This window comes from Geotrypetes seraphini, chromosome 1 (assembly GCF_902459505.1).
Source record: "Geotrypetes seraphini chromosome 1, aGeoSer1.1, whole genome shotgun sequence".
NCBI classification, from domain to species: domain Eukaryota; kingdom Metazoa; phylum Chordata; class Amphibia; order Gymnophiona; family Dermophiidae; genus Geotrypetes; species Geotrypetes seraphini.
This window is the reverse complement of record NC_047084.1, coordinates 135,768,293-135,788,985: the sequence shown is the minus strand read 5'-3', so window position 1 is coordinate 135,788,985 and position 20,693 is coordinate 135,768,293. Positions and strand designations below refer to the sequence as shown.

The 20,693-nt window shown below is 45.3% G+C and overlaps 1 protein-coding gene across 2 annotated transcripts in view; it reads right to left on the bottom strand.

Moving 5' to 3' along the window:
• Window positions 1-20,693, bottom strand: part of JADE1 (jade family PHD finger 1) — a 199,992-nt gene that overhangs the window by 77,892 nt on the left and 101,407 nt on the right. For both annotated transcript variants that reach the window (XM_033939135.1, XM_033939126.1), the window contains exons 6-7: window positions 13,307-13,518; window positions 3,130-3,297 (exon numbers count right to left, since the gene is read on the bottom strand). In XM_033939135.1, coding sequence (XP_033795026.1) covers window positions 3,130-3,297; window positions 13,307-13,518 — 380 coding nt within the window. The remainder of the gene's footprint in view (window positions 1-3,129; window positions 3,298-13,306; window positions 13,519-20,693) is intronic.

Sequence of the window (20,693 nt, the reverse complement as noted above, 5' to 3'; positions counted from 1 at the left end):
TAGTTTCATGGGCGGAGAGCTTTTGGGTGGTGGTATCCATGGACTCCCCAAACAGCTCATCCCCTAGGCAAGGAGCATTGGCAAGCCTGTCCTGATGGTTTACGTCCAGTTCTGAGGTCCGTAGCCATGCCAATCTTCTCATTGCTACAGAGATAGCAGTAGCACGAGACGTCAGTTCAAAAGTATCATAAATAGAACGGACCATAAACTTCCTGAGTTGCAGAAGACTAGAGGTACATTGCTGAAAAGCAGGAAGTTTACGGTCCGGAATATATTTTTGAAAAGAGGTTACCTGTTGAATGAGGTGCTTCAGGTAAAACGAGAAGTGGAAAGCGTAATTACTTGAACGGTTGGCCAGCATTGCATTTTGGTAAAGACGCTTTCCAAATTTGTCCATGGCCTTTCCTTCCCTACCAGGAGGGACAGAGGCATACATACTGGCTCCTGTAGTCTTCTTTAGAGTTGACTCTACCAACAGGGATTCATGAGGAAGTTGGGGTTTGTCAAATCCAGGTATTGGAATCACTTTATATAGAGATTCTAGTTTTCTTGGGGCTCCTGGGATTGTCAAAGGAGTTTCCAGATTCTTATAAAAAGTTTCCCTCAAGATGTCATGGAGGGGTAACTTTAAAAACTCTTTAGGAGGTTGGTCAAAATCCAAGGCATCCAAAAAGGCCTTGGATTTTTTAGAGTCAGACTCTAAAGGAATAGACAAGGTGTCTGACATCTCCTTTAAAAATTTTGTGAAGGAGGAGTGCTCTGGCTTAGCAGTAGTATCCTGCACCGATGGTTCCTCCTCATCAGATGTGTAATCCTCCTCGGTACCGAGGGGATCATCTGAATCGTCCCACAAGTCAGGGTCCCGTACCGATTGTAAACGGCCCTGGGAAAGTGGAGTCGATGTATCAGTATGTTTAGTCTTGTGTACCGATTTACCAGACCGAGTGGAGACGGTACCTGGGGAATGTAGTACGGTACGGGGTTCAGAGACCAGTACCGGTTCCGACACCGTAGGAGTAGCACGCCGTTTTGGTTCCGCTGATAGAACAGGCATGGACAAAGATTTTTGCGGTGCCGAAACAGTCGATGCCGATAACAGAGGCTGTTCGACAGACGGCACCGAAGGCTCAGTCGGTACCGACACTGGAAGGTTCGGAGACAATAGAGCCGGGAGCAACTGTTGTAGTTGCTGCTTAAGCTGGACCTGGAGGATAGAGGCAATGCGCTCATCCAACGTTGGTCCCGATGGCACCGGTACCGGTTTTTTCTTGCTCGGTACCTTCGGTGCCGCTCGACGCTCGGGTGAAGTCGATGCCGATGACGATGCAGAGACTTCAATGGGAGCGGAGCGTTTACGGGGCCGGCGCTCAGTCTGCAGGACTTGGCTCACTGCATGCTCGACTGGCGGGCCTAGAACAGTAGGGGAAGGCTTCTTAGCCGGCTTACCTACAGGAGTCGACACCGACGATGGATCTGGCGGTGCCGAGGTAGTCGGAGTCGACTTGGAGGAAGTCGTCGACGTCGATACCGGTGCAACTTCCATAGCGGTACCGAAAAGGATCCGCTGCTGAATTTGTCGATTTTTTAAAGTTCTTTTTTGTAAAGAACTACAGCGGGTGCAGGTTTCAGCCCTATGGTCCGGACCCAGACACTGGAGGCACCACTTGTGTGGGTCGGAAAGGGAGATAGGGCGCGCACACCGCTGACACTTTTTGAAACCCGGTGACGGGGGCATGAAGGGAAATACTGCTGTAGCAAAATCGAAGCCCGAGGCTTCGATGGTGCCAACAGGCCCCGCCGGGTCAGATTCGATAAAAAAATGAAAAATAATAATTTTTTTTTTTTTTTTTTTACACAAAGGGTAAAAAAGAAAGAAAGAAAGAAAATATGAAGAGAAAAATACGCGCGAGCGGGAAGGCAAGTGAAATAGAAAAAAACTTCCAACAGCCGTTGGAAACACGCGTCTTCTTAGCTCCGCGGAATTAAGAAAACTGGGGACCGCGCGCCTCTGTCGGGCGGGAAGGCACTCGCACACGCGCGGTGCGGCCTAGCTAGAACTTTCTAAAGTTCTTAGAGTGCAATCACTCTAAAATTGTCCGTACCGGGGCTCCGTCGGTGCCGTCACCCATCAGTCACGAATATGCTGCCTGCTTGTCCTGGGATAATGCCTGCTACAAACTTGATGTCTTCTGCAAACTTGTGAGTAAAGAATAACCCACTGGTTCAAGACTCATATACCTTATACACTAGAAATTATGCTAAATCAGAACTGCTAAGTGCTTGACCATTCCTCGGGTTTCCTTAGATCATTCCTACTTTGGCTACTCCATAAGGGGTGTCCACCCTGTCACAGACCATTTGGTATGGTACATTACTAGGATGCCGAGAAGCAGCTACATTGTAGTACTGCCTGCAGTGACTGGCTTTCTTCTTAATGGTACAACTGCATGTTGTATCTGATGCTACTGCACTTTAGACTAGAAGCTGGGTCACTGTGGGGCCAAGAGTATCTGCAAATGCTCAAGGCTCCTCCCCAGACCACTTCTAGTCCATGGTTTGGAAGCATCAGAGGAAGTGTCCAGGTGTACCAGTAAGAAGAACGTTGGTTACCATGGGTGAGGGGGTGGGGGAAAAAAATGTGCCAGTCACGGTAGGTGGAGGAGACAAAGACGTGCCAGTCACCACAAGAGGCGGGAAAGGACCAGAAAAGGGTATGCTGACTTGACTATAAGACGAGAACCTGATTTTTTGGCCTTTTTTAGCTCCAAAATCTCAACTTATAATCGAGTATATATGGCATGTCCTCTTTCTTTCTCACTCTCATTTTATAATGGTATAAAAAAAACAAGGCCAACCAAACTCTAAAGGCAAAGCTATACTTTCAAAAATAAAAAAAAAGAGAATGGAATCTGCATAAATAGCCAAACAGCACAAGGGCTGTATGGCTTGAAGGAATTCCTGTGGCTCAGAAGATCTGGTTAATATTTGGTTCTAACTAAGATCAGAAAGCATGTCCATATCAGTGCCATCAGATGATGTCACCAATAAGTTTGGATTTCATTTTCCTTTTCAACAGAGAATTTCCATTATATTAGTACAAATATGTAATTGAATCAAATTGGCACTTACCTCAGGAATCCACAAAGCACAGCTGACATGGACCCACTTTGTGCCACTACGTGTTGGTTTCATGGCTCCACCTTTCTTTGGACACAACAAGCACTTGGGCTGTACTCCAAGGGCACAAGTGCGACACAACCAGCTCCCCTCTGGCACTTTCAGGATCCCATAGCATGCCTAGCGTCATGGACATAAAGGAAATGTCAATCTCTTTTCAGGCATCCATATTTATTTATTTTTAAAATTTCAATTCCGTCTACATCCTAGGCGGTTTACAGTATATCCACATATATAATGCCTTAAAAACAGTACAAAAGAGAGACACCGATCTTTAAAAGGGGCTCCAGGGGAGATTCGGGAAATTACAGATCGGTAAGCCTCACTTCAGTGCTGGACAAAATGGATTTAGTAACATCTCTAAAAACACTGGGTGTCATTATTGACGATAAGTTCTCCTATCATGAACACATAAGTAATACCGTTAAATTCTGCTTCTATAGATTACGCATGATTCGCTCGATCTCTAAGTTTCTCGAGCCAAAATCACTAAGCATTCTAATCCACTCCTTAATTATCGCCAAACTTGATTATTGCAACTCATTATTAATAAACATCACACAAAAAGAAAAGAAGCGTCTTCAAATATATAAGAATAAAGTTATTATTATTATTATTATCATCAAATAATACAAAACAGAGCCGTTAAACTTATCCATAACGGTAAGAAATATGATCATGTTACTCCTTTCCTGATCAATTCACACTGGTTTCCAATCAACCATCATATCACCTTTAAAATATTACTCTTAGTATTTAAAACTCTGTCCACCAATGAACCACAATTTATTAATAGAATGCTTACTCCTTATAATATACCACGCCCCCTCTGATCTACAAGTCAAAAAGCTCAAAGTAGTCCCTTCCTTGAAAGTTATCAAAACCAGACGCCACAATATGTTTTCGTTGTTGGCCCCGCAACTTTGGAACATTTTGCCTCAATATATAAGAGAGGAAAATGATCTCAGACGTTTTAAAAATAACTTAAAAAGTTTTCTTTTTAAAGATGCTTTTAATCTTTAATCGTAAAGGAGTTACCCTCCAGGTTTATACTACTCCCTCCCTAATGTTTTTTCTATCTATGGTTTTTCTTCTACTTTAAAGCACTGACTTGTAATTTTATTCCTCCATCAATTAGTTTGTAAGTTTATCAGTCTAACCCATTATTTTTAAATTTTAAATAGCATGTCTAAATGTATGTTCATTTTTATTTTATTGTAACTCACTTAGTAAATTTGAATAAGCGATTTATCAAATCAAATTAAAACTTGAAACTTGTAGAAACAATTATTAAAATTAAAATTGTGTAACACGTAGACAAACATGATTTAATGAGACGGAGTCAGCATGGGTTCAGCCAAGGGAGATCTTGTCTCACCAATTTCCCTGACTTCTTTGAAGGTGTGAATAAACATATGGATAAAGGTAAGCAGGCTGATATAGTGATTTTCAGAAAGCTTTTGATAAAGTTCCTCATGAGAGGCTCCTGAGAAAATTAAAGAGTCATGGGATAGGTGGCAAAGTTCAGTTGTGGATTAGGAATTGGTTATCAGATAGAAAACAGAGGGTAGGGTTAAATGGTCATTTTTCTCAATGCAGGAAAGTAAAAAGTGGAGTGCCGCAGGGGTCTGTACTGAGACGGGTGCTATTTACCGTAACTTATTTATAAATGATCTGGAAATTGAAACAACAAGTGAGGTGACACTAAGCTGTTCAAAGCTGTTAAAACAGGTGCGGATTGTGAAAAATTGCAGGCAGACCTTTGGAAATTGGAAGACGGCGCGTCCAAGTGGCAGATGAAATATAATGTGGACAAATGCAAAGTGATGCACATTGGGAAGAATAACCTGAATCACAGTTACTGTATGCTAGGGTCTACCTTGGGGATTAGCACCCATGAAAAGGATCTGGGTATCATCATAGACAATACAATGAAATTTTCTGCCCAATGTGCAGTAGTGGCCAAAAATGCTAGGAATTATAAAAAAGCAGGATGGTTAACAAGATTAAGAATGTTATAATGCCTCTGTATCGCTCCATGGTGCCACCTCATCTGGAGTATTGCATTCAGTTCTGGTCTCCTTATCTCAAGAAAGATATAGTGGCGCTAGAAAAGGTTCAAAGAGCAACCAAGATGATAAAAGGGATGTAATGCCTCTTGTATAAGGAAAGACTAAAACGGTTATGGCTCTTCAGCTTGGAAAAGAGACGGCTGAAAGGAGATATGATTGAAGTCTACAAAATCCTGAGTGGAATAGAACGGGTACAAGTGGATCAATTTTTCACTCTGTCAAAAATTACAAAGACTAGGGGACACTCAATGAAGTTACAGGGAAATACTTTTAAAACCAATAGGAGGAAGTTTTTTTCACTCAAGAGAATAGTTAAGTTCTGGAACGCATTGCCAGAGGTTGTGGTAAGAGCAGATAGCGTAGCTGGTTTTAAGAAAGGTTTAGACAATTTCCTAGAAGGAAAGTATCCATAGTCTGTTATTGAGAAAGACATGGGGGAAACCACCGCTTGCCCTGGATCAGTAGCATGGAATACTGCTACTCCTTGGGTTTTGGCCAAGTACTAGTGACCTGGATTGGCCACCATGAGAACGGGCTACTGTGCTTGATGGACCATTGGTCTGACCCCTTAAGGTTATTCTTATGTTCTTATGAATCCTATAGGGACTAACAGAAAGAAGATTGTCAAAGGTATAAACCTAATTTTCCATTCTGTTACGTCATTTCCAGATTCCATACACTAGGTGTCATACCAAGCAATGGTAGCAGCTAGGAAGAGACAGAAGAGCCTGCCCTCAACAGCGAGGTCCCAAAAACTACATCAGAATGAGCCACTACATCCACTTGATAAAACCGGGTAAAAGTATGAAAGGAGGACCAAGTAGCCCTGCAAATTTCATCAGGATGAATCACACAAGACTCCACCCACTACACAGCCACACATCTAGTTGAGTGTGCTTTAAGTGAAATCGGAGGCTGTTTGTCAAGGGCGATGTAAGTCACAGAAATGGCCATTCAAATCCATCGAACAACTGAAGACTTGGACACCATTGTTCAAGCTTCGCCAGGTCTTTTTTCATGTTGTTCACATCATCCAGTGTGTCTACTTTATTGCAGATTTTGGTGTCATTCTTGATCATCCGTGGAGCCATGGCCAGACCAAAGGGGAGCGCATAGAACAGATAGTGCTGACCCAAGATCGCAAAGCAAAGGAAGCACTGATGAGAGGCTCAGATTGGAGAATGTAAGTGGGCCTCTGTCAGATCCAGAGGTCAGAAACTCCCCCGACTCAACCACCAGGATCACAGACTGCAGTGTCTCCATGCGAAAAGAAGAACTTTGAGAGCCCTGTTGACCCCCTTCAAATCTAAGATGGTCCAACAGGTCCCCTCTTTCTTGGGCACCACAAAGTAAATAGAGTACCTGCTGGTGCACAACTGCTTGGAGATCTATCAATCTTTGGAGGGTCTGGCAAAAAGCCTGCTTCTTCCACTCTGCTTGCTTAAGAATGGTCTCCAACTTATGCTCCTCAGGGTCCCATAAGGCAGAACCGCCCTCAACGGGTACAGTATGCTGCTTAGCAATAGCTGAGACAACCGCGTCCAGCACTGGCAACTTTAAGGTAGCCCCATCCCCCTCCGGAATGGGATACAAATGAGCCATGGAGCGCCCTAAAAGGCGCCTCCGGTGTAGACCACTGTGCCAGGATAATGTCCCAAATAGCTGGATGCATTGGAAAAGAATGGGGAGCAGAGCGGATCCCCCTAAGAGGGTCCCCCATACGCAGGGTCTCTGGTGGCGCCTTTTCAAAACACAACACTGAGGAGACCTGCTGAACCAAATCTGGGAGCTTGTCCTTCTGAAAAAGGCGCACCACTGATGCCTCCTCGCTGGTAGCCGGAACCGCAGAGGCCCTGCTACCAGCGGCTATCCCCTTGAGAGGATCCAGGTTTCCTAAAGGGTCCATACGTAGTAACATAGTAGATGACGGCAGATAAAGACCCGAATGGTCCATCCAGTCTGCCCAACCTGATTCAATTTAAATTTTATTTTATTTTTTTCTTCTTAGCTATTTCTGGGCAAGAATCCAAAGCTTTACCCGGTACTGTGCTTGGGTTCCAACTGCCGAAATCTCTGTTAAGACTTACTCCAGCCCATCTACACCCTCCCAGCCATTGAAGTCCAGATCCTCTTCAAAATCCATACGCTCCTCAGACCACAAGTCTTTATCCCGAACCACTCACGGGCGCCTGGACGAGGAAGGAGGAGGGAACGCTAAAGGAGTAGAGGAGGGCAAAGCCACCCCCGAGACCCCCAGGCCAAACGCAGAACTCCCGGCTGCCTGAAAATAAGCTCTGCACAGAGCAAAAATCAGGGGGAAAAAACCCTGGTAGCCCCATGGGACTCCCTGCCACACCAAAGGACCCTGCTGAAACCTGCCCCTGTTTTTCCAATACAGGGGGAAGGTCACCTGAGGTTGCAGACAAGATGGAAGGGCCTCCTGCCAAAAATGGCGAAGATCCCGCCAAAAAATAACCCCTCTCGGGCATGTAGCGGCTTGGAAGACTGAATTGTCCCAACCACTAAAGCAGGCAAGTCCGCATCAGCAGTGAGGGAATCCCCAGCTGCACCGGCGGTAAGTGAATCCTTTTTATCCTCACCGTCGGCAGCTGAGGAAATCCCTCTGTGGGCGGTGGGGGAAGACCGGGCTTCCCCACTGCTCCCTACCGACTCGCAAGGCACTAGCAGCGGGGAGCCCTGGAAACCAGCACCCACTGTCGACGAAGCTCTTCCACTGCACTGGTCTGTACACCGCTTGCACAGGCCGGCCATTTGTACTTTGCGTCTGGAGCAAACTGAGCACTTTTTCCTCTGTAAAGTGCTCATTGCTCCATACAAGACCTAGCTAAGAAAAAATGCCAGTTAGATGAAAAATACAGTAAAATACAGCAATTCAGACCTGCACTACCTCAGGATTTTTTTTTTTCACAGAACAGACTTCACTAGTTCTCAAAGCAGTGTGCCTTACCTGAATTTAGGACAAGGCTTACTGCTGAGGCACCGCTAAAAAAATGTTGGGGAGGTGGAGGAAAGGGGGGGGAGGGACCTAGCACGCAACCCGCCGGGTTTGACACCCCCGAGGTCGGACGGACCTCCAAACGGGTCCACCCAAGCTCAATCTGGCACCAAAAAAGGAACAAGAAGCCCTAAACAAATTCCATCAGCCCTACTAAACATTTTGGAAATTTAACTATTTCAGTCTACTTTTTCTTGTCAAATTTATGTATTATGTTTTACATTATTGTAAACCAAGTTGAGCTCCTCTTGGTTGATGACTTGGTCTATAAAACTAAGACTGGGGGAGCTGTTACTGACCTGGAGGAATATTTGGAGGAGGCTTTTTGGTAGTCCCCAGGTCTCCTGCAGCAGCGGTTCGTCTGTTTGTTTGACCAAGCTGGCAGGCATCGACAGAGACGGACCCCTGACGTCATCGAGTCCGTCTCCAACAGTTTAAAGAGCAGCTGCGGCCAAAGGGGCACACCAGGCTCCTTGGAGCCACGAGGAGTCGGGGAGTTGGAATCTAAGTTAGTTATTTACTTTTATAATTTTCGTACTTTTGTTCTTTTTGATCTGAATATGGGGAAAAGGAAAATCAAACCAAAAAGCTCAACACCAGGTGTATCTGGCCCCATGGACAGACATTTATTATTACTATCTGAAAATCCATCAGTAGTACCATTGAATATTGATTCCTCTTTGACAGGAGCTTCAATGAGTCCCCTCGAATGGACTCCTCCCCTTCACCAAGTATCTAGTGATAGTAGGAATATAAACCCTACTATTTCCAACGGACAAGTGGTATCCTCCACCCATATTAACAAGTTAGTTTATACTGAAATACCTAAACCACTGATTTTTTCAGGTGGAATGCAGGAAAATCCACTAACGGAGGAAACACAGGATATTACCCTTAAAGATTTATGGTTAGGAATTTCTAGAGTTGAAGGGTTTCTCAGGACAATGATGAGACAAATGGGGGACTTTTCTCAGTCAGTTTCTCATAAATTAGAAAATGTGGATTCCAATTTAAATTGTTTGTATAAACGATTAAATGTTATGGAAACTCAATGTAATATACTCCAAGCTGTCTCAGTATCTGCTGTTAAAGATTATACAGCGATACATGCTAAAATAGAATCTATGGAAAATATGAATAGAGTGAAAAATCTCTGCTTAGTCAATTTCCCAATAACTCATTTATTGTCATCTGAAATTTTATTAAGGAAATTTTTCAAAGAAGTATTGGGACTGGCTAATGTGGAGAATTTTCCAATAAATAACTACTACTATATTCCTCAAAAAAAAAATAGAATCTGCTCAGGAGGTGGACCATCTGGTCACGACTGAAGTAAATTTGATTGAATTTTTGGAAGATACTCAGGATGTGATCCAGAGTCGGTCCACCCTGGTGATAACATGCATGAGTGAGATAGATAAGATGTTATTAATGAAACTTTACTTTAAAAATAGGTTAATGAAATTTTGTGGGGATCTGGTTAGGATTTTTCCGGATGTATCTAGGACAGTGTTTTTCAACCTTTTTTGGGCAAAGGCACACTTGTTTCATGAAAAAAATCACGAGGCACACCACCATTAGAAAATGTTAAAACATTTAACTCTGTGCCTATATTGACTATATATAAAGTAATTCTCTTGAATAGGAATCAAATAAACACAAAGAAAGTATTTTATAATGCTGCCACCGCCAACAACACCGTTGGCGACGGTGGCACTCAAGTGGCTAAAGAGCCGCAGTTTGCCGGCCTAGGGACAACACTGGAGGGTGGCCAGCTGTGCACCCCCTTGGGACGTAAACCCGGGGTGGGGCAGACCGCCCCCCCCCACCCTGGTATGCCACTATCTGTACCTCACTCCCTCCCTATGACCAAAAATTCTCCTTTCTTCTATTCCCCGTGTACACAACCATCTCTTTCCCTCCCTTCCTCTCTCCAAAGTCCATGCCTTCTGTGTCCAAACACTCATTCCCTCCCCCACCTCAGCATCTCTTTCCCTCCCTTCCTCTCTCCCAAGTCCATTTCTTCTGTGTCCAAAAACGCATTCCCTCCCCCACCTCAGCATCTCTTTCCCTCCCTTCCTCTCTCCCAAGTCCATTTCTTCTGTGTCCAAAAACGCATTCCCTCCCCCACCTCAGCATCTCTTTCCCTCCCTTCCTCTCTCCCAAGTCCATTTCTTCTGTGTCCAAAAACGCATTCCCTCCCCCACCTCAGCATCTCTTTCCCTCCCTTCCTCTCTCCCAAGTCCATGCCTTCTGTGTCCAAAAACCCATTCCCTCCCCCACCTCAGCATCTCTTTCCCTCCCTTCCTCTCTCCCAAGTTCATGCCTTGTGTCCAAAACGCACTCCCTCCCCCCTTTTGTGTTCCGTGTTTGCCTCCCAGCCCATCTTTGCAACTTTCTCAGCAAAACGAAGCTCAAGCCGCAAGGCTTGTCTTCTGCTTCCTGCCTGCCCTCCCGCGCACAAATAGCCGAACGGAAGTATTCTCCGACGTCAGCGCTGACGTCGGAGGGCAGGCTTTGCTTAAGCCCTCCCTCCGACGTCAGCGCTGACATCGGGGAACGCTTGCGATCGGCTATATGTTAGCTGCAGGGCAGGCAGGAACAGAAGACGAGCCTCGCGGCTCGAGATGTATTAAACTCCGCGGGTCCCCCGTCCAGCTCTCTCCTGTCCACGTGGGGCGGACCGCCCCTCTCCCTTGACTGGTGGTACTGCCCTGATGGCGGCCCTGACCGTACGGCACACCAGGCAACATCTCGCGGCACACTAGTGTGCCGCGGAACAGCGGTTGAAAAACACTGATCTAGGACCACTCAATTGAGAAGGAAAGAATTTTTGAAGTTAAAGGTTAGAGTTTTAGCCCTAGAGGCATCTTTTTACCTGAAATTTCCTCGTAAATGTTTGGTTAAGTTGCAAGATATTGAGTATGTTTTTTGAGACCCCATAAAATTACAACAATTTTTAGTTGCAAGAGAACAGAAATGAGTTTGTTTCATCTGCTGAGAAATAAGAGGAGCAATTAGAATCCCAATCAGTAAGGAATGATTCAAGATTCGTTAGGACGAACTGAGAATTATTGTCCTTAATCTTTTCTTCTAAATTTGTTTGATTAGAAATTGTAACATGTTTCCCCATAATGTGGACTTAAAAGGAATTATGAATTGTTTTGTGAGATTTTTCTTTTTTCCTTGAATTATTGGATATTGTAAATGTATTCAAAATAAAAAAACAAAACTAAGACTGGAGACTGAAAGAAGACTGAGGGAATAAGGGAGAGTAACCTATTTGTACATGTATTAAGTTTTGTTTCAGTCTCCACCTGCTGGTCATGGTAAGATATACACCTAAGGTGTATACACCTAAGGAGTGTGTGGTGCAGTGGTTGGATCTACAGCCTCAGCACCCTGGGGTTGTGGGTTCAAACCCCGCGCTGCTCTTTGTGACCCTGGGCAAGTCACTTAATCCTCCATTGCCCCAGGTACGTTAGATAGATTGTGAGCCCTCCGGGACAGAGAAGGAAAATGCTTGAGTACCTGATTGTAAAAACCGCTTAGATAACCTTGATAGGCGGTATATAAAATCCTAATAAACTTGAAACTTGAAACCATTTATTTTTTTCATCAAAAGGGGATATCTATTAATTCTCAGTCCAGCCCCAAATCCCGCCCTAGCCCCACCTCAATCCCACCCTAGCCCCGCCCCACCCTGCCCTAGCCCCGCCCCCCCCAATCCTGCCCCCAATTTCTTCCATTCATTTTTCATGTACACATAATATCTTCATATACGCAGAGAAAATGTTAATTATTATTTATATTTGGGGGGTTTCAAAGATGTCAAGGCAAATGACTTTAAAATATGCAATGTCACCTCAGTAACTATAGAAAAATAAATAAATATAGTGCAAAATATAGACAGCAGATATAAATTCTCAAAACTGACACGTTTTGATCACTAAATTAAAAATAAAATCATTTTTCCTACCTTTGCTGTCTGGTGATTTCATGAGTCTCTGGTTGTGTTTCCTTCTCACTGTGCATCTTTTTCTTTCATTTCTTTCTGCACTCAGGCCCAACAATTGTACCTTTCTATTCCCTCCCTCCTTCCTTCCTATGTCCTTAGTGCCCCCAGTGCCTCCTTCCCATATCCATAGTGCCCCCAGTGCCTGTCCAGTGTCCTTAGTGCCCCCAGTGCCTCCTTCCCATGTCCATAGTGCCCCAAGTGCCTGTCCTGTGTCCCTAGTGCCCCAGTGCCTCTGTCCTGTGTCCCTAGTGCCTCTGTCCTGTGTCCCTAGTGCCCCCAGTGCCTCTGTCCTGTGTCCCTAGTGCCCCCCAGTGCCTCTGTCCTGGATCCCTAGTGCCAATGCCTCCTTCCCATGTCCATAGTGCCCCATTGCCTGTCCAGTGTCCTCAGTGCTCCCAGTGCCTCCTTCCTATGTCTTCCCTTGCCTTTGTCCCTCCCCTGAAGCCAGCTTGCCTGCCTACCTCCTTCCCTCCCTCCAGTGCCTGATTCAACCCCCCCCCCCCCCCGATTCAAACCGCCCTTCTGTCCGCTGCCTGCCTGTCTGCCTCCCTGCCGCGCCGATTCAAACCCTGGGCCGCTGCTGCTGCTTCTTCCCTACATCAATTTTGACGTCGGAGAGGAAGTTCGGGCCAGCTAGGCAACGATTGGCTGGCCCGGAACGTCCTCCCCAACGTCAAAATTGACGTCGGGAAGAAGCAGCAGTGGCGGCCCAGGGTTAGAATCAGCGCAGCAGGGAGGAAAAGTGATCGCCCGTCCTGGTGTCCCCACGCACAGCTTCGGGACGCTGTGGGTCAGGACAACAGGACGGTCGGTCTGAAAACGGGACGTATGGTCACCTTATATATACCCATCTGTAAGATTACTGTTACAGATATACCGGTCTGGAGAGTTGCTAAAGAAAATGAAAATGTTTTCTTTGAATCCCTCCCACAATCCTTTCTTGCCCTATAACCCCAAATTCCAAATTTAAAATAATTTAACAGTAAAGCAACTCCTATTTGCATGGGTTTCCTATGAGCATACCTGATGTACACAGATGTTGCATTTATCACAAAAGACCATCTCATTTCCATCTTCTCCATCTGGAGATTGACAGACGTCACAGACCACATCTTCATCATACTCTATTCCCAATCCTTCTTCTGTCTCAATGGCATGATTCATATTGTCATAGCATCTCTGCTCAAATGCCTCAATGACTCTTTCCATGGTATATTCATCCAATTCAGCCAATCCTGGAACAAATGCAATATGTTCACTATAAACAGGAGAACACAGAATAGCAAGGTGTAGGAACAGCTTATGAAAAGGACACAAAATACCAACTACTGCTAAAATTTAAGACCATTTATTCAATTTACAATGCAGCTCAAGTATTACCACATCTGACCCTACTCAAAATTATTCTAGCATCAGAATACCCACTGTCATTACAATTCTACCATCACTTTTCCTTAAATTTCTATAAAACTTTACTCATGAAAGGTACTAAAATTTGAGCTTTGAACTCTCAGTCTATTACCATTATATACAGAACAAAGATACCCATTGTAGTAGGTATTCTCCAAGGACAGCAGGCATATGTTCTCAAATGTGGGTGATGTCATCCATGAAACCCGATACAGACACTACTAAGTGCATTAAAACTTTACATTTTTTGGCAGAGGCCATACCACATTCATACCAGTGCCTTCCCACAGGACCGTCAAATCCATAAAAAAGCTAAGAAGCCAACTAGAGGAGGTTGGTGGGTTTTGAGAATATATGTCTGCTGTCCTCAAAGAGCACCTACTATAGTATTTGCTTTCGCTGAGGACAAGCAGGCATAATATTCTCACATGTGGGACTCCCTAGCTGCCAGGATCATGCATTTGAGAAGAGGGACATAGCAGTACTCAAGGGGGTCCAGAGAAGAGCGACTAAACTGATAAGAGGTATGGAAAATTTTTCATACGCTGACAGGTTGAAAATGCTGGGGCTATTCTCCCTAGAGAAGAGGAGACTTAGAGGAGACATGATAGAAACCTTCAAAATCCTGAGGGGCATAGAGAAGGTAGATAAGGACAGATTCTTCAGAACGCTACAGGGCTTCAAAGAGGGTCTGGACAGGTACTTGGAGGAAAAAGGGATTGAGGGGTACAGATAGGAGTAGAGGTAGGTAATAGGGATAGGATTAGAGGCAGTTACAAATTTAATCATGGACACTGTTCAGGCAATTAGGCCTGATGGGCCGCCGCGGGAGCGGACCGCTGGGCAGGATGGACCTCTGGTCTGACTCAGCGGAGGCAACTTCTTATGTTCTTACTGTGGGGAACCACAAGCACTAGGGGTCACTCAGAGAAATTGAAAGGGGACAGGTTTAGGACAAATGCTAGGAAATTCTTTTTTACCCAGAGGGTGGTGGACACATGGAACGCGCTTCCAGAGGTTGTGATAGGCCAGAGCACAGTACAGGGGTTCAAGGAAGGTTTGGATAGGTTCCTAACGGATAAAGCAGTGTTCTCCCCAGAAATTTTTTCCAGCTGGGTGGCATGAAAAAGTAGCCGGGTGGGGCGGGATGAGGAAATTTGGTGGTGGGGAAAATTAACCCTCTTTTTTACTATAGTGCGCTAGCATTTTTAGCGCGCGCAAACCCTTGCACTACATGGGAAAACTAACAGTAATTCTATTCGCTGATGACGCCAAACTATGTAATATAGTAAGTGAAAGCAATCTGCAGGATAGTATGACGCAGGATCTGCTTACGTTGGAAAACTGGTCCTCGACATGGCAGCTGGGCTTCAACGCTAAGAAATGTAAGGTTATGCATCTCGGTAGCAGAAATCCATGCAAACCTTACACCTTAAATGGAGAAACACTAGCTAGGACTTCAGAAGAAAGAGACTTGGGAATAATCATCAGTGCAGACATGAAGGCCGCCAAACAAGTAGAGAAGGCCTCATCCAAAGCAAGGCAACTTATGGGATGTATCAATAGAAGCTTCGTTAGCCGCAAATCTGAAGTCATAATGCCACTGTACAGAACCATGGTGAGACCTCATCTGGAGTACTGTGTGCAATTCTGGAGGCCACATTACCGTAAAGACGTGCTTAGAGTTGAGTCGGTTCAGCGGATGGCCACTAGGATGATCTCGGGGCTCAAGAGTCTCTCGTACGAAGAAAGACTAAACAAATTGCAGCTCTACACTCTAGAGGAGCGCAGGGAGAGGGGGGACATGATTGAGACATTTAAATACATCACGGGACGTGTCGAGGTGGAAGAAGACATCTTCTTTCTCAGGGGACCCTCGGTCACAAGGGGGCATCCATTCAAACTCAGAGGAGGGAAATTCGATAGTGACATAAGGAAGTATTTCTTCACAGAAAGGGTTGTAGATCGCTGGAACAAGCTTCCAGAGCAGGTGATCAAGGCCACCAGCGTTATTGACTTTAAGAATAAATGGGATGCCCTAGTAGGATCCTTACGAGGGTCAAGTTAAGGAACTAGGTCATTAGTACTCAGACTTAATGGGGTGGGTCAGTAGAGTGGGCAGACTTGATGGGCTATAGCCCTTTTCTGCCGTCATCTTTCTATGTTTCTATGTTTCTAATGCTGGTGTTAGCATCTAGCCCGCGTGGCAATTCCTACGCGCGCTAAGCGCATGCTAAAACCACTATTGTAACTTAGTAAAAGGAGCCCTAAATGTGTTCTATTTTTATTAGTTAATTATTATTATTATTTTCCAATGCTCAATGTGACTTCCTTTTTTAAGGTTTGACACTTGTGCCAGAATATTTTTACTAAATTTAAGAAGTATTTGCCCTTTTTCAAATGGTGTAGAGGTTAAAAAAAGGGACAGGCGTTAATGAAGTCATTAGGTTCAATCTAGCCATTTATTTCTGCATGAATTTAAACAACTAAAAAAAAAAGATAAATATAGCTCATCCAGTCATACAAGAAATGGCTCTACAGCAGGGGTGCCCACACTTTTTGGGCTTGCGAGCTACTTTTAAAATGACCAAGTCAAAATGATCTACCAACAATAAAATTAAAAAAAAAAAAAAACACAAAGCACACTGTACGCAGAGAAAATGTTAATTATCATTTATATTCCGCGGGTTTTCAAAGAGGTCAAGGCAGACGATTCTATGCAATGTCACCTCAGGAACAACTATACAAAAATAGACAAATATACCCCTCCCTTTTTACTAAATCGCAATAGCGGTTTTTAGAGCAGGGAGATGCACTGAATGCCCTGTGCTGCTCTCGATGCTCATAGGCTCCATGCGCTAAAAACCGCTATTGCGGTTTAGTAAAAGGGGGCCATAGTGCAAAATATAGACAGCAGATATAAATTTTGATCACTAAACTGAAAATAAAATCATTTTTCCTACCTTTTTGTCTGGTGATTTCATGAGTCTCTGTTTGCACTTCCTTCTTCTGACTATAAATCCAATATTTTTTTCTTTCTGCCTCTCCCCTTTTCTTTCTGTCTCTCTTTCTCTCTCCCCCTGCCCCCCAAGCCATCGCGCCAATTTCTCCACTTCCCCGATTCTTTCCCTAACCCCTAAGCCACCATGCCGATTTCTCCCTGCTTCCACGAGCCAGGCGAGGAATGTACAAGCGCCGGACTCACAAGACTTCACCTCTGATGTCAATTCTAACGTTGGAGAGGAAGTTCCAGGCCAGCCAGGCAGCGATTGGCTGGCCCAGAACTTCCTCTCTGACGTCAGAATTGACGTCGGAAGTGAAGTCTTGTGAGTCCAGCGCTTCTACGTGCCTGGCCTGGCTCAGGGAGACAGGAAGAAAAAGACTGCCAAGGCAATGCGATCGACTCACATTGCCTTTGCGATCTACTGGTCGATCGCGCTCGACCATTTGGCCACCCCTGCTGTTATAGTATCCTGTGCTGACCTGAGGAAAGGGGTTTAGTCCCCAAAAAACTGCCTTATTTCCATTTCCTATTTATAAACTTTAATCAATAGATACAATACTACTTGATTCTACGTAAAGCAACAAAAAAATTTTTTTCTACCTTTTGTCGTTTCTGCTTTAATCATCTTGTCTTCACTCTTCTTTCTAGCCAGCATCTGTCCGCTCTATCTTCCATGCAGCATCAGCCCCTTCCATCCACTGTCTGCCCTCTCCCCGTTCCATATGGCATCTTCCCTCTGTTTATGCTCCTTCAATAAACTGTCTATCCTGTGCCCCTTCTCTTCTCCTTTGTACATGATTGATTTCAGCTCTGCCACCTCTCCATTTTTCTCTCTCGGTCACCACCCCGTCCCCTATGCTCTGGCATCTCTCTCTTCTCCTTTCTTTCCTTCGCACCCCACAGTCTGGTATCTTCCCTTCCCTGATTCTCTGGCATCTCACTCCTTTCCTTTTCTTCCATCTCTCCCTCCCCCTCCATGCTCTGACATCTCCTCCTTCCTTTCCCCCTTCCTTTTCCCTTGGTCTGGCATACTTTCCTCCTTCCCTCCATGCCCTGGCATCTCTTCCTTCCTCCCTCCCTTCCCTCCAATCCCTGGCATCTCATTTCATTCCCTCCCTCATCTTCTTTCTCCCTCCAGTTGGGTGCAGGAAGTCTCTCCCCCTCTGCTCCCTTTCCTCCTTCTGTCACCCAAGACCTGGCGTCATGAACTAGCATTCACAATTCGCTGCTGTTGCCAGCTTCGGGCCTTCTTATCTGTCGGGTCCTGCCTTCATGGAAACAGAAGTAGGCAAGACCCGGCAGAGAGGAAGGCCTGAAGCTGGCAACAGCAGTGAATTGTAAATGCTGTTGCTAGCCGAAGAAGTTCATGACGCCAGGCCGAGCACCCGGGGCAGACTGTTACTCTCCCCCCCATGACCCTCCTATCTCTCCCTCCCTCCCATCACGAGACTCTAAATAGCACTGCTCTACTCTAAGCAGGCTGCTTCAGGGATTTCTCCTGCCGTGATTCCCTCTGGCACGTCACTGATAGGGAAGGAGGGAGAGATAGGAGGGTCGGATCGGGTTGGGGGGCGCCCGGGATAATGATGAGGCTGCTGCAGCTGCCAGCGAATCCAGCAAGGGTGAGGCCCCTAAGCACGGCACTGGCGGGCCCCCCTTGACCATTTCGGGCCCTAGGCCTGTGCCTACTGGGCCTATCCTTTAATCTGGCCCTGCTTCCCCCCCATATGCCCTGACATCTCTCTTCCACTCCATGGTATCTCCTTTCCCTCCCTCCCATGGTCTTTGCATCTCTTTCATCCTTTTCCTGATCTTCCTTCTCCCTCTTTCCTTCTCTCTCCCCAATTGGGTGCAGCAGTATTTCTCTCCCCCATCCCCCCATTGGGTACAGCAGTATCATCAGCATTTCTCTTCCCCCCCCCAATTGGGTACAGCAGAAGCAGCATTTCTCTTCCCCCTCCCCCCTAATTGGGTGCAGCATGACTCTTCTCCCTCCCCCTATTGGGTACAGCAGCAGCAGCATTTCTCTTAACCTCCCAATTGGGTACAGCAAAAGCACCAGCATTTCTCTTCCCCCTCTAATTGGGTACAGCAGCATTTCTCCTCCCATTCCACCCCCCCCCCCCGTCTCAAACACCCGGCAGATTCGCTACAGACAAAGGCAAGTTGCAAGTTTCCCTTGGTCGCTGACCTATCTCCCAAATGGCAGTGACAGAGTGAAGCTTAAAACTTGCTGCTTTTGCTTACTTCGGGCCTTTCTCGTTGCCGGGTCCTGCTTTCGCGGAAACAGAAAGTAGGCAGGACCCGGCAGCGAGAAAGGCCTAAAGTAAGCTTCCCTCCGTGGCTGGCCTATTTCCCGCATGCTCCGGGGCTCTAATGGTCCGTGCCGGCTTCTCTTCTCTAACCCCCCTCCCCCCCCGACGTAACTTCCGGTTTCGGAGGGAAGCCGAGTTCGAGTCGCTTGCTGGGGTTTTGTTTTGTTTAAAGTCCGGCGGGTCTTTCGGCGGCTCTTCAGGCTGCGCGTTAAGCAGGGGTGGCAGCAGGATTCGGCAGATGACAGCCGGACGGGCATCTAAATTTGCTGGGCGTTGCACCCGGCTGAAAAGCGCTGGGGAGAACACTGGATAAAGGGATTGAGGGGTACAGATAGAAGCAGAGGTAAATTATAAAAAATGGTCAGGAACTACTTCACAAGTCATGGACCTGATGGGCACGATGGACCTGTGGTCTGACCCAGTGAAGGCAACTTCTTATGTTCTTATGTTATTGACAACTCCCGCAATCATTAGCAGCAGTATAGAAGTTTTCAATAAACTACCATGAGCCTGGCAAAACTAAAATGGTTGGAGGGAAGTTGGCATCCAAGTAGAAAATAAATTTTGCAAACCTAAGCATTTCCACTACAATCAGGAAAGAGAACCAGTTGCAGTACTAAGGTATCAGCTTCCACAGGCTCTGTACCAATATCTCCAATCCAGCATGCACCTTCTCACTCCACCAGAAGTGTCAACGTTGGCTGTCACATCAATAGCCCCCAAAGCTACTCTTCCTTACTTTGGATCTCTTTTTTTTTTTTTATTCGCTGTATTAAACCATCAAATTCCCTGCAGAGGAAGTGAGTCCAGAGAAGGGAATAAAAGAGGAAAGGCAGCCCACATACCTATTATTTCTCTCAATTATTTCAGCCAAACTAACCATGTCTGTTGTGATGATCCTGGCAGTAGTCATTGCTCTGTTATGTCTATTGCATGAGATCTATTAGCATACAATGAAAGCAGTGCATGCAAATAGATCTCATGCATATTCATTGGGGAAATCTTAAAAACCCGACTGAATTGTGGCCCTCAAGGATCGACATTTGACATACCTGCCCTTGGACAACAAATTTCAATGAAAAAATAATTTCCCAGGTGTTTTAAATGCATGACTTAGTTTCATAGTCAGAGGGTGAGAGGTATGTTCAGCGTTGTTTTATTTGCTATATTGCCCATCAAAAGTATGAATGGTTTAAAGTCAAAATGTCAGAGGCAATATATTGATTAAACAAGAAAGGAACAGAAGGAACTTAGATTACAATCTTTATACTATTAACAACATGTAAACATGTAACAGCTTTTATAATAACTCAATGACCATATGATAAGAGGGATGAGTACTGCAATAGACATAACAGAGCAATGACTACTGCCAGGATCATCACAACAGACATGGTTAGTTTGGCTGACATTTGACTGACATTTGACACCCCTGTCCTAGGGTGTGGTTAAGGTAGTTAACATAGGTGATTTTAAAAGGGGGTTAGACAAGTTTCTAAAACTTCATGAACCATTATTAGCCATGCACTACTACTACTACTACTTATCATTTATATAACGCTATTAGACATACAGAACACTGTACATCAAAGCATGTTATACATAAAAGCATAGAAGAGTCATCTTTCTATGTTTCTATCTATTTCTTGGAATCCTGCCAAACACTTATGAATTGGATTGG